Source organism: Aspergillus sclerotioniger, assembly GCF_003184525.1.
Source record: "Aspergillus sclerotioniger CBS 115572 chromosome Unknown BO94scaffold_25, whole genome shotgun sequence".
Taxonomy (NCBI): domain Eukaryota; kingdom Fungi; phylum Ascomycota; class Eurotiomycetes; order Eurotiales; family Aspergillaceae; genus Aspergillus; species Aspergillus sclerotioniger.
Genome location: NW_020291015.1, coordinates 144,393 through 158,715, shown reverse-complemented (window position 1 = coordinate 158,715; position 14,323 = coordinate 144,393). Strand labels below are relative to the sequence as shown.

Below are 14,323 nucleotides of genomic sequence, written 5' to 3'. Positions count from 1 at the left end.
AACGGAACTGGAAGAGAAGATGTCATTCAGTTGCGGCGGGGCTTTACTGCTTTGGGGTGATGTTATCTTATCTGATCGGTTGGTGGCGGAGATTGAATGGGCTCTGCCCGGTGTTGGATGTGACTTGTAGACTATTATATTGTATTTCACTGATTTATTTGGATTACTCTGTTTTACTGATAATTAAAATTGTTCGTGGATTCACTGAATTAGGGTATTGGGAGCCCGAGATTTAATGATTGTGGTAAGACCTATCAGATCTTGGGAGATTGTATGCCAGTACTGAGAGTACAATAGCATTCGTTCCCCTTCAATTACCTCGTGATACTGTTTGTTATCATATAATGCACACTACTTATGCTTCTTGTATACCATGTTAATGTTATTCTAGAGTGATAATTCCCTAGGCGATTATCTAAAGCCGTATCCTTCTTCCAGAAACCCGCCGTGAAAAATGCGAGCTATTTCAAGCTATCAGCATTTGGACTTTAGTTTGGATAATATACTCCAAAGAAGAAATAAGCACATACGGTCACAGGGCTCTATCTGCTCTGTCGTATCTGAGCAAATGCAAAATGTGTCTACCTGGAAGACAACCCCTGCACTAGTTGCTGCGTGGGAGGCGATATGGTTGGTTGGAGCGAGTCATGTGCACTGATACAACTGCATTAGTCCAACCATAATACATTAAACCAACTGATAAGAAGTCAACAGAGAGGGGATTTCCAAGTTATAAGCCCACAGCCCCCTCACATGGAGGAGACAAACCTTCCTGTTCCGTTATGTGGCAAGCACGAAATGTCTACCCCTCAGTCCCTCCCCCGGGTCTTGAAAGTCCACGAGATCATCCCAACGATGCAACGCATTGTCTCACAGCAAAACGCCATTAAAGATGAGATTATCTGCACCGTCAGCCCTCTCACTGCCAGCTTCGATACAGTGCTGCGTCCCTGGGCCGATGTCGAGAATCTCGTGCAAGGTGAACTGGGCATGATCTACATGCTTCAATACGGCTCTCCTGACATGGCAACTCAAGACGCGTTCACGCAGGCTCGCCAGCTTCTCTTGGCGGCGGAGTTGCAATGGGCCTCCAACGAAGACTTCCATCGTCTAGTTCAAGCCGTTCATGATAAGCATGAAGAACTAGACACCGAGTCGGCGCTCTTCTTAAAGGAAGAGTTGCTGGTGTACAGACGAGCTGGATGGGGCGTCCTGAGTGCTGCTCAGCGCGAGGAATATCTACAGGAAAAAAGAGAGATATCCAAGTTAGAGAGCGCATTCAATCGCAATCTCGCCCAGGAGGACGGCGGGGTGTGGTTTGTGAAGTCAGAGCTGGACGGCATCCCGGCCGATGATCTGGCCAAGTGGAAGATGATGACGAATACGCAAACCCCAAGTCAAGAAATTTATGTGTTTGTGCCCTTTGCCAATGGGGGGATGATGACGGTGGGAACACTGGCTAATAATCCGAACACTCGTAAGAAGATGTACCTGGAGAACAACCGAAAGCTGGCAGTCAATGGTCCCATCTTTGAGGAGATCATCAAGCGACGTACCTCTCAGGCGCACCTTTTGGGATACCCTTCGCATGCGGCAGTGGTGTTGGAAAGAAGGATAGCGAAGACACCACAATGGGTGGAAACCTTCCTGAGTCAGATCCAGGATGATCTGGTGGCACGGGGAAAGACAGAAGTCGAAGTATTGCAGAGACATAGGCTCCAGGATCTACAATCACAAGACCAAGAAGTGGAAGGAAGATTTCCGGCATGGGATCAGATGTATTATCAGCGTCTGGTCGAGAAGGGGTTTCAAATCGACCACGTCCAGATCGCTGAGTTCTTTCCAGTAGAGAGAACAGCGGCAGCTATGTTGGAGATATTTGCATCTGTGTTGGGATTGCGTTTTGATGCCATCACCGCGCAGTCTGACCAGCTCTGGCATGAGAGCGTCCAAGTGTTTGCGGTCTGGGATGACCGTTCCTCTGAATTCATCAGATATCTTCATTTCGACCTCTTGTGGCGTGAGAACAAGTATCGAGGAAACCAGAACGTGACTATCGAGGCGGTAGGTCCCACGCCAATTATAGACAGGAAGTCTGGCATTTACTGACCCAATAAGATAGGGATACACCAAGTCCGACGGCAGCAGATCTTATCCTTCCACCATTCTCATGTGCGCGTTTCCCACTCCCACCCCAGACAGCTGCGCTCTACTCAAGCATCATCAAGTGATAACCTTATTTCATGGTCTGTATACCCCAAAGGCTTCTCTTTTCATTGTATAACAATATGAAATGTTCTAGAGCTCGGCCATGGTATCCACAACCTCCTCTCAAAAACCAAATATGTCCGGTTTCACGGTGTCAACCTCCCCCGCGACTTATCCGAGATGCCTAGCACTAATCTAGAAAACTGGTGCTGGATACCTGACGTATTAAAGAGTATAAGCTGTCATTACACCACTATGAACTCGAACTATCTAGCCAAATGGCGAAGTCAGAACCCCGGCCTGCCTGACCCACCGCAGAAGATTCCCGACGAGTTGGTTGATAACCTCGTCAAATATCGTTATTGGGGACGGGGGCTTTATCATCTGGAGCAATTGTAAAACTTCCCTTACTCATTAATTTCTTGCCCTATATACGTGTCTAACAAGAACCAGAACAACCTCGCTCTTCGACCTCAAAATCCACTCCTTCCGAAACCCCCAGGACCTATCATCCCTCAACATGCACAAACTCTGGTACGACCTTCGTCACCAGCTCGAAGGTATGGATTTCTCTGAATGTCGAGACGGGTTCGATTACTGCGCCTTTACTCATCTGTGTGCTGCCTATGATGCGGGTTATTACTCTTATCTATGGTATGGGAATACCCTCTCTCTTCTTCATTTCCGGTTATTACTACAAAGAATATTTTGTTTCCCTCTAGGAATGATACTCTTCCTGCCATATGCGTCTCATTTATCTGACCACAACCCATTGATTAGTTGCGCCGCCTTCGCAGAAGACGTCTTTCAGACTAAATTCGCTCATGATCCCTTCAACCGCGATGCATGGGATGAGTATCGGAGGGAATTCTTGCAGATTGGTGGAGGAAATGGAGACATGCTGGGATTAATGACGCAGTACTTGGGCCGGGCACCGAACTCGAGGGCATTGGTGGATCGGTTGATGGGGGCGACAGCAGTGGTATAGGTAGGGGGGATAACTTTGCCTCTTGATGAGGCTAAGTAACCTTTTCGCGTTTAGAACCGTTCTAGATAGAATGGCTTTGCAGTAGCTTGGATATGGATTGGGGGTCTGATAGGTTGTGGGCGCAGACTATGTGCCCGATGGCCGCTGTCGTCTGCCGTTGGCACTTCAACTACCGGTTTACATTAGGTTGCTTGAATAGATGCATTTGAAGCCTACGTAGAGTAGATCAAAAAATTTCTCGTAGTGACATTGGTAAAGAAACCCGTCCAACCTATCAATCATTGACCAAGAAATTTGTACTTCAGGATCTCATCCGGTCGCAGTCCCGTAACCGTGACCGTCTGGTCATCACCAGGCACAATGTCCATCGCGCTATCGCTAGGCCGGATGCCATCTCGCTCCTCAAATACCAAGCACTTGATTGGCTTCTGTGTGCTGATTTGGAATGTCTGTTGATCAGCTGTTTGGGATACCCTCACCACCTCGAGTCCACGATCCGAAAAATCAAGATACTTGAAAGGCTGTGGCCAGTCCACGTCCCGCGCGGCAATGTCACCGTTCACCCAGAGCCGAGCGGCGAGGACATGTGGCTCGGAATCAATTGTGTGGTCAATGACACCATCTGTGATGATGTTTGTAGTGCCATTGGGCACTATCTTGACACCCTCACGCACAATGCGCTCCCGTATCTCATGCCCAGTGTCCACAGAAAGGAATCTAAGCTCCACCTTTCCAGAAAGCTCCTCCTGTAGTGAACTAGCAATCCAGAGCTCAAACTTGCTTGTCTTGGGAGGTTGTGCATGCGTTATGCTCCAGTCGTGGTGTTCCCGTCGCACGCCCACGGCAACTGGATTCAACACACGGGCTACAACGTAGAAGGCAGGCTTAGGCCGCAGAAAGTAGTCCACAATGGCCCACGAGATCGTCGGCCAACAGTCATTTAGCTGCCAGAGTAGTGCACCTCCGCAGTGTCTTTCATCGCCCCACTGACGACGCCACCCACGGTACCCAAACATCATTGTTTCGGCCTGGACAACTTGGGTGAGGTAGACGTAGGTCTATAGCGGGTTAATACATATCGTAAATCAGGTAGCCATTACATACCTCCAAGTCAGTTGCCGTTCTCAGATTTTCCACCAGATACGTAGCGATGCGACGTTCGTGCCCATCAGCCTTATTGTGGAAATCAAGGACATGCGACTGCGGGTATTTGTCTTTCTCGTTTTCGACGAAATAATCAATAGTTGACAGATGTGGAAATGCTTCCATCCCGAATTCACTGTTGAATCGACCGCCTAGTGTATCGAAAATCTGATATTTTTCCTGTGTTCCATGCCAAACTAAGGCTATCAGCAAGGTGTATCTGAGCAGGGGATAGGCTCATTACCATTCCACTGGTGAAGATCACCGACTGTCGGATCAGACGTTATCTTACCATCTCCCCAAGGACTGCCTGGATGATAGAAGGTCCTTGGGGACAGGTCCTGTATCACGGATGGCAATAGCTTTTCGTAGATATACCGGGCTGGGAAGTCGGTCTTCAACCAATTTTCCGGGTTTTTGTCTTCAAAGTCATATTCAAGCCCTGCTTGTTCCTGCACCTGGTAGTCTTCGTTGTTTCCAGCGTAGAGCACGATTGAGGGATGGTGACGCAAGCGCCGTACATTATAGATCGCTTCCTTTTCGATCGATTCCAATAACTCGGGCCAGGCTGGGTAGTTTCCGCAGCCAAACATGAAGTCCTGCCACACCAGAACACCCAAGTCATCGCAAGCTTGGTAAAAGCTGTCATCTTCGTAGCAGCCGCCGCCCCAGACTCTAAAACGCATCAGCTCACTATCATGATCTTTCGATTGGAAGAAACAAACCGGACCATAACCTGGCGACCAGCGACCATCAGTTCAATCCATTTCCGATACCGGTCCGCATTAATGCTGGGGAGAAGATTATCCGCAGGAATCCAGCAGGAGCCACCGCAGAAAATATCCACGCCGTTAATCCGGAAGAAGAACGATTTCCCATGTTTGTCAGGTTTTTGGATGACCTCCGCAGTTCTTATACCAACCATCTTGGTAATATTGTGAAGTTCATCTTGATCTTTCTCCAACGATGCTGAAATCTCGTAGAGACTCGGATCACCATACCCATGAGGCCACCAGAGGCGAGGTTGATGGATATCAAACTCCACGTTTGCGATTCTGTTTTCTGTCGTGACTGTTTCTCGAGCAATTTCCTTACCTTCAAGACTGAGTGTGAATTTGACCTTGTACGATGAATCAAAGCCTACAGCATCCAGCTCCGCATATGCAGATAGATGAGCTGAGTCATGACTGGGATCTAGGTTTATGTCCGTCCAGAGATCTGCTAGTCTTGCAGAGTAAACCTCCAGCCGCACTTCCCGCCAGATACCCGCCGTCATCAGGACTGGCCCCCAATCCCAGCCCCAATGATACTGCGCTTTGCGAACGGTCAACCGGGCAGGATCTCCGTTGAAAGACGCCCATTTGTGATTGGGATCTTGCTTCCGAAGCTCCTGGGCGCGCCGCAACGCACAATCGAATTCAATCTCCAGAGCGTGCTCACCCTCGGTTTCCAGAGCCTTGGTGACATCAACTCGATGTGCTTGGAACATGTTATTGCTCTCCAGGATGATAGTTTTGTCAAGCTTAACCTTGGCAAATGTGTCCAGCCCATCGAATGCCAGAACAACAACCGAGCCTGCGGGTATGGCTGGCTTTTGCAAGATCTTTCGGTACGCCCATGACTTCTCGTTGACCCATCTGGCATCTAGTTCCTTGAACCCCACGTATGGATTATCAAGCCTGTAGGCAATTCACCCTGGATGTTAGCGATAAGTCTAGTGGATGGTCTCGTTTGACACGCACCTATTATTCGCCTGTAAGTCCTGATGGACGACAGACGGTACTACAGGGACAGGCATCCATGCGTCTGGACACCTGTCTTCGCTGTCTTTGAAGTACCATCCTGTTGACAGAGTATACGGCGTAAACGTTGCCATGGCGTGGCCTGGGAGGGGTTAAAGACAGACTATTTGGCGCCTGAATGTTGCTCGAACTAGGTAACGGGCAGAGGAGAATCAATGCCGAATAAATAGAGGCCCATAGCCTCTCAACTAGGAGCGACGTCTATAGTTCTGGATATAGATTCATCAACCGGTCAACGGTGATGCTCTGTGCCTGGGGAAGCTATGCGGAGGCTTCCCCGCCTCCACGTGCTGGCCTTTCCTCTTTGGGCCATCTCCTTACGGGACTGCTCCTTTCCCAAAGGGGCATCGGCCCAACATTCCCTCGCTATCCCGACATTATCCTTCCCCTCTTGCTACACTCTCACCATCCTGTCAATTCAGGCAGAAGAACCGACATCAAATCCTTCTGTTGTTAGCCTTAACTCATTAGAAGAAGTCTTACTGAGAAGTGCTCCCCGGCCTGGTCGGGACAGAGTGAAGCAATTCACCTTCTATTCGAAACCGCATGTCTCTCGACTGAGACACACCTTGCCGTTTCTGGCACGGACGAGGCTCCGTGCACAGTTCTGGGAGTGTCGCTCGGTAGGAGTGGTTCTTTATCGTCCGAGATAGATAGTACCTGACAGTCCTCGAGATCTCCAGATAAATCGATCGCCCGTCACCGACCTCCACAATGACCACACCTCCTTTCTGCCGCGTCGGTTTCGACCACCATGATGGTCTGGGCGCACCAAATAAATAAACGACCCCATCACGAGAAGGCTATCGCAAGGTGTATCCGGCGGCTTTCGCCACTAGCCTACCCCTCGTCGCTTGGACTACAATCGTTGCCTTGCAAGACACTAGGGGTGGACTGACGGCCCAAATCTTGGGCGGCAGTAACCGAACGGCCCCCTCATCTTACCTCGGCGTTCTCGTGCCTGCTATCCTGGATAGAAGGACATTTGGGTTAATCGGCCTACCTCTCCGATCAGGTGCTGTCTTCCCTTGGCATGCATGTGAAAAGGATAAAATGTCGCATTCTTGGCGTCCGGTGACTTTAGGCTGATTAAACGGCGGCGCGTCAGCAAAGAAATTGACCCTTGGAGATCATTTCGGCGATTGGCCGTCCCTCTCCCGACAAGCCGAAATGATTGTCGTGCGCAAGGCCTCCTGTCCCTGAGACGGTTCGGTTCGTCCCGAGTCTCCAGCTGTTAGAATACTGCTAAGACTGCCTCTCAGACTTGATGTGCACTGTCAGTTTCCCCAGATCTTCAACTGGAGTTCCGGCTGACTGCTAGGTCTGAGTCTATAGCAAGGACGCAAGAGTAGTCGAGCGTCTGCAGGTCTTTGGCAGAGAGCATCCAAACAAGTCTCTCGACGAGTGTGTTCCGGCATCTCACTCCTCCTGCACGGGGTTTAATTTATTCTGGGAGATGAAAAGTTGGCCACCTTATGCGGGGTCACAACTGCAATTGGTGGAGGCAAATTTCGCCCAGCAATCGAGCTTGGTAAAGGCCCTGCAAAGGGGCAGACTCATGAACCCTGATCTTTCCCCTCGAACGTCTGGTCAATGTCGCTACCACTCAGGAGCAGTAAGCTTTCAGTTCGCGGATGAAAGGATAGTCTCCAAGAAGCTCTGCGCCGATAACTTCCGGCGAACCTTGTCATCCACATCGACGTTCTTGCTGCCTTCCTGGCCACTAAGCAATCAGGTGGCACCACACTTTGTGACCACAATGGGCGTACACTCATGTATTCATTGTCCTGCATCATTGCAGCGGGGCCCTTTGGTTCTTGCAGAAGCGGAACCTAGCGGAAGTCGATTGTATGGTCTTTAGGCACCTAAATGACCGATTAATCTTTCAAACTCTGCGATGGATCGTAGGCGCTGCACCATTGAGCAAGTGAAGTACAAGAAGGATAGTAAGAATCCTTTCCTGTCTACCATGGATCCTTAGGTCCTTTACATCGACCATCTACGGAGTAGTGCGCGATGCTATCGTCGAGATGAGTGAAAGCCAAGCGGCTACAGGATACGCAGAACCTCAATCCAGCACTCGGAGACCCGGAGGCTGATGAGGCCTCGCTGATAGGTGGAAGGATCGCACCACCATCACATTCCAGGGTGTATCCTTTGGAGTAAGGGGGCGCTACTGGACAGACGACCTCCGACCCAAGGGGAACAGACCACCGCGTGGTGTTTGGCGAGTCTGTGGGCACATCACACAACCCTTTCTCGGACGCATAGTCGGCCTCGTAGGTACCCTGGATATAATTAGGACCGGGGGGGAATATAGTAGGCAACCAACGGGGCCTGCAGGTCGGTTCGTTCCCAGGGATGCAGAGACCAGACAGAAACGGTCGCTTCCTGCATAAAATAAATTAAAAGGGCGAAATGCGGGGGTGGAGGCGAAGCTGACCACTGACACCACCCCGAGGGTTCTCGTTCCAGGGCCCTGTTGGGCACCGCCAGCGCGCTTCGGCTCCCTTCACACCGTCGATTCCAGAGCGTCAACCGTGCCGATGATCATCACCATGCTCTCCACCCAGACTCCCGGTGGTCATCCTGCTCACCTCCGAAAACGTGGGCGGCGGCGTTCCTCACTGATATATCGTGTTTTTTCTTCCTCGTTGCGGTCTGCATCTGACAATTTGACCTTTCTTCTTTCCCCAGACCAGGCCATGGCCACTGCAGCGACTAACTGATTACCTGCATAACGTACTGGGGCCTTTTCCCTCGATTCCATTCGATCCACTATCCTCCTTCCTCTCCTGTCAAACCGAATCCCTGCTCTTTGTTGCATCCAACCTGCTGGCCTCCCTGCGACTAGGTGCCAATGGCCGCTTTGAGTTAACCACACCACCCTAGAGTGTCAACCGGTGGCACATCGCCCCTATCCATCCCCAAGGCAACACAACAAACAACCCCCGATCGCAATAGCAATGTTCCACACCTTCGAAGGGTTCGAGAACCCCGGTCTCCCGTCGACTGCTGCGCGAGATCGCAGTCAACGCCAACAATCCGTTGGGCGCCGGGTCACTACGCTTCGTGCTTGCACATCCTGTCGGCATCGGAAAATCAAATGTGATGGCGAAAAGCCATGTGAAGCGTGTAGATGGTATAAAAAAGCAGACTTGTGTCAGTATTCAGATCCTCGGCCGTCTCGCAGGTGCGATTATCCCCTTTTCTTTGCCACGGGGTTCGAGAGGACCGGGATCAGAAACAAGGCTAACGAGCTTATCGGACATGCAGGCATGTGGAGAAACTGTCAACCACACTCGATGAGTTTCGCGGGGTATTGGAAAAGCTTTTCCCGGGCATTGCAGCGGAGACCCTAGTAAACTTGCCTCGGGAGAAGCTCCTAGAGCTGACAGGCAAGGGGGCATCCCAGGTGCAGACGCAAGCGCCACATCCGGCATCTCCAGCAACCTCGGCATCGATGGAGGCACACACATCCCCGGCGTCCAGCGAAGATGGCAACCTCGAGTCCTTGCAGACAATACCCGATCATATAAGCGACAATCGCGACTTGAAGACTCCCGAATTTACGGGTGCTATATCTGACGATGTCAATGCTCTGTCTCTTTCGTCCAAGCAACCATCCTCCTATCTCGGCGTGTCTTCCATTCATGCCGTGCTGAAAGTGATCGTCTGGTTAGAACCAGGATCCCTTTGCCACCTCTCTCGCGCTCCAGCGGTCGGTGTTCAAAGAGAATCAATCATGGATATTGCTTCTCCTGAGGTCCAGAACTGGCAGGTCTACGGCTCCCAGCAACGGCATGACACACCAACACATACTCCATTGCAAGTGCCCGAGTCGCAGTTGCTCGACTCTTACTTCACCTACTTCCAACCCTTTGTACCCATGTTGGATGAGCAGTCCTTTCGTCAAACCTACCTTTCTGGACGCCGAAAAGATGAGCAATGGCTTGCATTAGTCAATATTGTCTTTGCGTTAGGCAGCATAGCAGCATGCCCTGCGGAGGACCTGTCTCACAAAGTCTATTACATGCGCTGCAAGAGCTACCTCACTTTGGAAAGCCTTGGATCTCCGCACGTGGAGACTATCCAAGCGCTGGGTCTAATGGGTGGCTATTACCTTCACTATACCAGCCAGCCCAACCTAGCGTACTCCATCATGGGGGCCGCCTTACGCATGGCGGCTGCTCTGGGATTGCATAAGGAAGTTTCCGACAATCAGTATGGCAACAGCAGACAGAAACTATTCTCAATTGATCAGAGACGTCGAGTATGGTGGTCCCTCTTCTGCCTAGACACGTGGGGTGGCATGACTCTGGGGCGACCCAGTATGGGTCGCCTTGGTCCGACAATCACGGTTAAGCTGCCACACTATAGAGAAACAGTATGTGACCCAACATATGAATTTAACCCTAACCACTAACATACTCAGGGGAATGTGCTCGACATCCTGCCACTTCTGGAGAACGTTCGCTTCTGCAAGATTGCCACTCAGATACAGGAAGTTCTGGCAGTAGCCCCTTTGACAAAACCCCACGAAATGGCGCACCTTGATAGCCAGCTTCTTGAATGGTATAATAATCTCCCTTACATTCTCAAGGATCATGAGCCATGCTCCGAGTCGATCGCAATCACGAGGACCGTCATGAAATGGCGATATTGTAACCAGCGCATGCTACTATACCGCCCCACGCTGCTGAGCTACGCTATGCGCCGAGTGCCATACATTGTGCTCAGGTCTGAGGAGCGGACAGCAATCGAACGATGCAGAGAAATTGCTGAGGCCACCATCCAGGACGTGGCCACCAAAGCTCAGTTTCATCAGATGTCCGGCTGGAACGCAGTATGGCTTATCTTCCAAGCCGCAATGGTTCCGCTCCTCGGGCTGTTTCTCAATGACAGCACGGTCGATGACCCGAGAGCCACCATCGAAGCTTGTCAGGCTCAAGTAGAGACAACAATGCTGGTTCTGGAACGTCTTGAACCTTGGAGCCCAGCCGCGAAATCGACGCTGGAGGCTGTCTCCCGGATATTTGAGGCCAGTAAACGAGGCTCCAATGTTGTCGGAGAAGCCCAAAGCGTTCACGGTGGTAGCTCTGCCACATCATGTGAAGACACTACCCCTAGAATGGTCCCGGGAGTTCTTCCTTCACAAGTCGATGTGAGTCGAATGATGATGCACGAACAAGGATATGTCGATCCATTTGAACCACCGTTTATTGATGACTCGGCTGGACAATATCTTTGGGATTTCCTGAGCTGGAGTGACAGCAACTTGCTACAAGGCTTGGTCGATATTGACAATGTTAATCATGCTGCCTTGTTCACTCAGGAGGAAAGAGGTGCCAAGTTTGGCAATAACGAGGCAGCATATTTTGGCACCCAAATGGTGGATTCAACATTTTTTCTTAACTCAGTGACACCTTTCTACTAGCTCAACAGTTGGGTGTTCATTGGTGCAGGCTCATCGCAATTGGTATTTGGTATAGGAATCCGGGTTTCTTTTACTATTCCCACTCGTTTCTGTCTCGCTGTTTATACTCTTGTTTGTTTACCTTTCTGCTAGCGATCTCAGGTTTCCCTTCGTGTTATGTGTTATGAACGATGCATATACGGGCGATGTTATGGATGTCATCTACCGAGTACACAGTCTTAGGTATGGCAATAGGATGTGAATATAAGTGTCTTTTTGTCTATTCATATTCCCACAATCAGCAACTAGTATTTTAATACTAGCCTATGACATTATAGTCACTAACTCCCATGATGAGATGAGGATTCATGACATGCACTTTCGCTCAATAGATGACCATAGCAGTACTTTACACACATGCCTCTTCATCTCAATCAGCCAAGCCTAGTCGACAAACATCTCCACTACGCAAAGAACCGATTTTCCGGCCGCGGCAACCCCAAATGCTCCCGCAACGTACTCCCCTCATACTCACTCCGAAAGATACCTCTCCGCTGCAACTCCGGCACCAACCGGCGCGTGACATCCTCCAATCCCTGCGGCAGGAATGGAAACACGACTGTAAACCCATCTGCCGCCTCCTGGTCCAACCACTGCTCTACCTCATCCGCGATCGACTCAGAGGTCCCCACAAACGCCAACCCAGAATACCCACCATACCTCTGCGCCAGCTGCCTAACCGTGAGTCCCTCCTCCTTCCCAAGCTTAACTGCCCCCTCTCTCCCCGTCTTACTCGCATTCGTCTCCGGCAGATCCTCCGGGAGAGGTGCATCGGGATCCAACCCTGCCGTGTCCGTCCCCAACACCACCGACAACGACGCAATCGCACTATCATAATGCACCAGCGAATCCAACCGTAATCTCTTCTCCTGCGCCTCTTGGACCGTATCCCCAATGACAATAAACGCCGCGGGCAAAATCTTAATATGATCTCTCTTCCGCCCCGCAGCCACCGCCCGTCCCTTAATATCCGCGTACAGTTCCTTCGCGGAGGCAATATCCCTCGGCGAACAAAATACCGCCTCCGCCGTCTCCGCAGCCAACTGTCTCCCCGGTTCGGACTGCCCCGCTTGGATAATTACCGGCCAGCCCTGTACGGGACGAGCGATATTCAACGGACCCCGGACTTTGAAATCCTCGCCAACGTGATCCAGCACGTGCATTTTATCGGGGTTGAAGAAGATCCCGCTTTCCTTGTCGCGGAGGAATGCGTCGTCGGCGAAACTGTCCCAGAGGCCGGTGACGACGTCGTAGAATTCGCGGGCCCGTTTATAGCGGGAGCTGTGCTCGAGGTGGGAGTCGAGGTTGAAGTTCTTGGCTGATTCGGGGTTTGCGGTCGTGACAATGTTCCAGGCTGCGCGGCCGTTGCTGAGGTGGTCGAGGGAGGCGAAGCGACGGGCGATGTGGTAGGGGGTTTCGTAGGTGGTGGAGGCGGTGGCGGCGAGGCCGATCTTGGTGGTGATGGCTGAGAGGGCGCTGAGGAGAGTGAAGGGCTCGAAGGAGGTGATGGTGTGGCTGCGTTTGAGGGCCTCGGTGGGCATGTTGAGAACGGCGAGGTGGTCGGCCATGAAGAAGGCGTCGAATTTGGCGGATTCGAGTTGGGTGATGAAGGATTTGAGGTGCGTGAGGTTGAAATTGGCGTCTGCGTAGGAGTCGGGGTATCGCCAGGCGCCGGTGTGGAGGCTCACGGGCCGCATGAAGGCTGTGAGGTGGAGGGTTTTGCGGGGTTCGGACATGGTGATGATGTTGAGGATGAGGATGACAATGTGAGAGAGGGAGATGGGTTGTAGATGTGGTGAGAGTTATGATGTGGTTGTGGTGGATAGAATGCGACAGGAGCAAAGGATTATATAGAGATAAAGGCATTGTAGGATTACAAATGGAATGAAGGTGCTGACATGACAAATGGGTGGTGCGAGATCACGACATCGGTAGGCGGGGTTGTGCCATTCGGAAACTAAGTATGTCCTTGTTAGCTTGGAGGGGTTCGAGGGTATAAGGAGTGTACATGTTACACAGGCAGTATGTGAGATACAGCAGAAGTAGTAGATCAATGAGGATATGAAGAAGATGAAGCATATCGCACCGGGAGGGCAATAGACAAAGGAGTCAGGTGACCGGTCATATTCGGCACCAGATTAGCCAGGATAGAGTAAGTTGGGCGAGAAAGGATAAATGTAGAAAGCAAAAAGCAACTATATCTCAGACTTGGGCAGTTTCTAGACCAATACGTCTTGGTCTGTGGTGTGGACAGCAGTTGATAGTCATCCGCCTAGACTAGCCATGCGGTCACTATCTTTTAATTATATCTATCGTTAAATAATTGTGTAAAATGAACATATGTGCTGTCAGAAAGTCCCCTATAGAACAAGAGAGATAGATATTTCCGGTCAAGGTGTAGAAGAGTGCAATGAGAGGTAGATCCCGGCATGCATTTATAAAATGTTAGTGGATGATAGAATAACGGAGGGAGACCAACCATTACTTGAAAGCTTACTGCAGGGACAAATATCAAAGACTGTTGAGAGCAGCTGAAGTAGATGATAAAACTCGTCAACATATTGAATAGAAGAGAAAAAGGAGACGTGGTGAGTAGTGATAAAAGAATTCGATGCCCACATATTTCCCCTGTGGTAGTTGGATAGACACAATGTTATCAGAGATCCTGATAAGTCAACATAATGCAAGATGATGCAACCATTTCAA

The 14,323-nt window shown here is 50.6% G+C and overlaps 5 protein-coding genes across 5 annotated transcripts; 3 read left to right on the top strand and 2 right to left on the bottom strand.

Annotated features, from left to right (window-relative positions):
• Nucleotides 1-798: 798 nt before the first annotated feature.
• Nucleotides 799-3,196, top strand: BO94DRAFT_577390 (M3 family metallopeptidase; the record flags this gene model as incomplete). The annotated part of the gene is made up of 5 exons (XM_025615174.1): nt 799-2,064; nt 2,123-2,246; nt 2,303-2,603; nt 2,662-2,862; nt 2,989-3,196. The coding sequence occupies 5 exons, from the start codon at nt 799-801 to the stop codon at nt 3,194-3,196; spliced, it is 2,100 nt and encodes a 699-aa protein (XP_025464569.1).
• A 278-nt stretch (nt 3,197-3,474) lies between these two features.
• BO94DRAFT_472430 (beta-mannosidase) lies at nt 3,475-6,215 on the bottom strand (the record flags this gene model as incomplete). Its single annotated transcript, XM_025608433.1, has 5 exons — nt 3,475-4,254; nt 4,301-4,536; nt 4,584-5,014; nt 5,065-6,018; nt 6,082-6,215. 5 exons carry the CDS (start codon nt 6,213-6,215, stop codon nt 3,475-3,477), a joined length of 2,535 nt encoding a protein of 844 aa, XP_025464568.1.
• A 117-nt stretch (nt 6,216-6,332) lies between these two features.
• On the top strand, nt 6,333-6,882 carry BO94DRAFT_537829 (uncharacterized protein). The gene has a single exon (XM_025612361.1). The coding sequence runs from the start codon at nt 6,405-6,407 to the stop codon at nt 6,792-6,794; it is 390 nt and encodes a 129-aa protein (XP_025464567.1). The 5' UTR covers nt 6,333-6,404; the 3' UTR covers nt 6,795-6,882.
• Nucleotides 6,883-9,107: 2,225 nt separating this feature from the next.
• BO94DRAFT_472618 (putative C6 transcription factor) lies at nt 9,108-11,578 on the top strand (the record flags this gene model as incomplete). Its single annotated transcript, XM_025608444.1, has 3 exons — nt 9,108-9,334; nt 9,418-10,528; nt 10,577-11,578. The coding sequence occupies 3 exons, from the start codon at nt 9,108-9,110 to the stop codon at nt 11,576-11,578; spliced, it is 2,340 nt and encodes a 779-aa protein (XP_025464566.1).
• A 380-nt stretch (nt 11,579-11,958) lies between these two features.
• BO94DRAFT_537827 (LLM class flavin-dependent oxidoreductase) lies at nt 11,959-13,418 on the bottom strand. Its single transcript, XM_025612360.1, has one exon. The coding sequence runs from the start codon at nt 13,351-13,353 to the stop codon at nt 12,022-12,024; it is 1,332 nt and encodes a 443-aa protein (XP_025464565.1). The 5' UTR covers nt 13,354-13,418; the 3' UTR covers nt 11,959-12,021.
• Between the last annotated feature and the right edge of the window lie 905 nt (nt 13,419-14,323).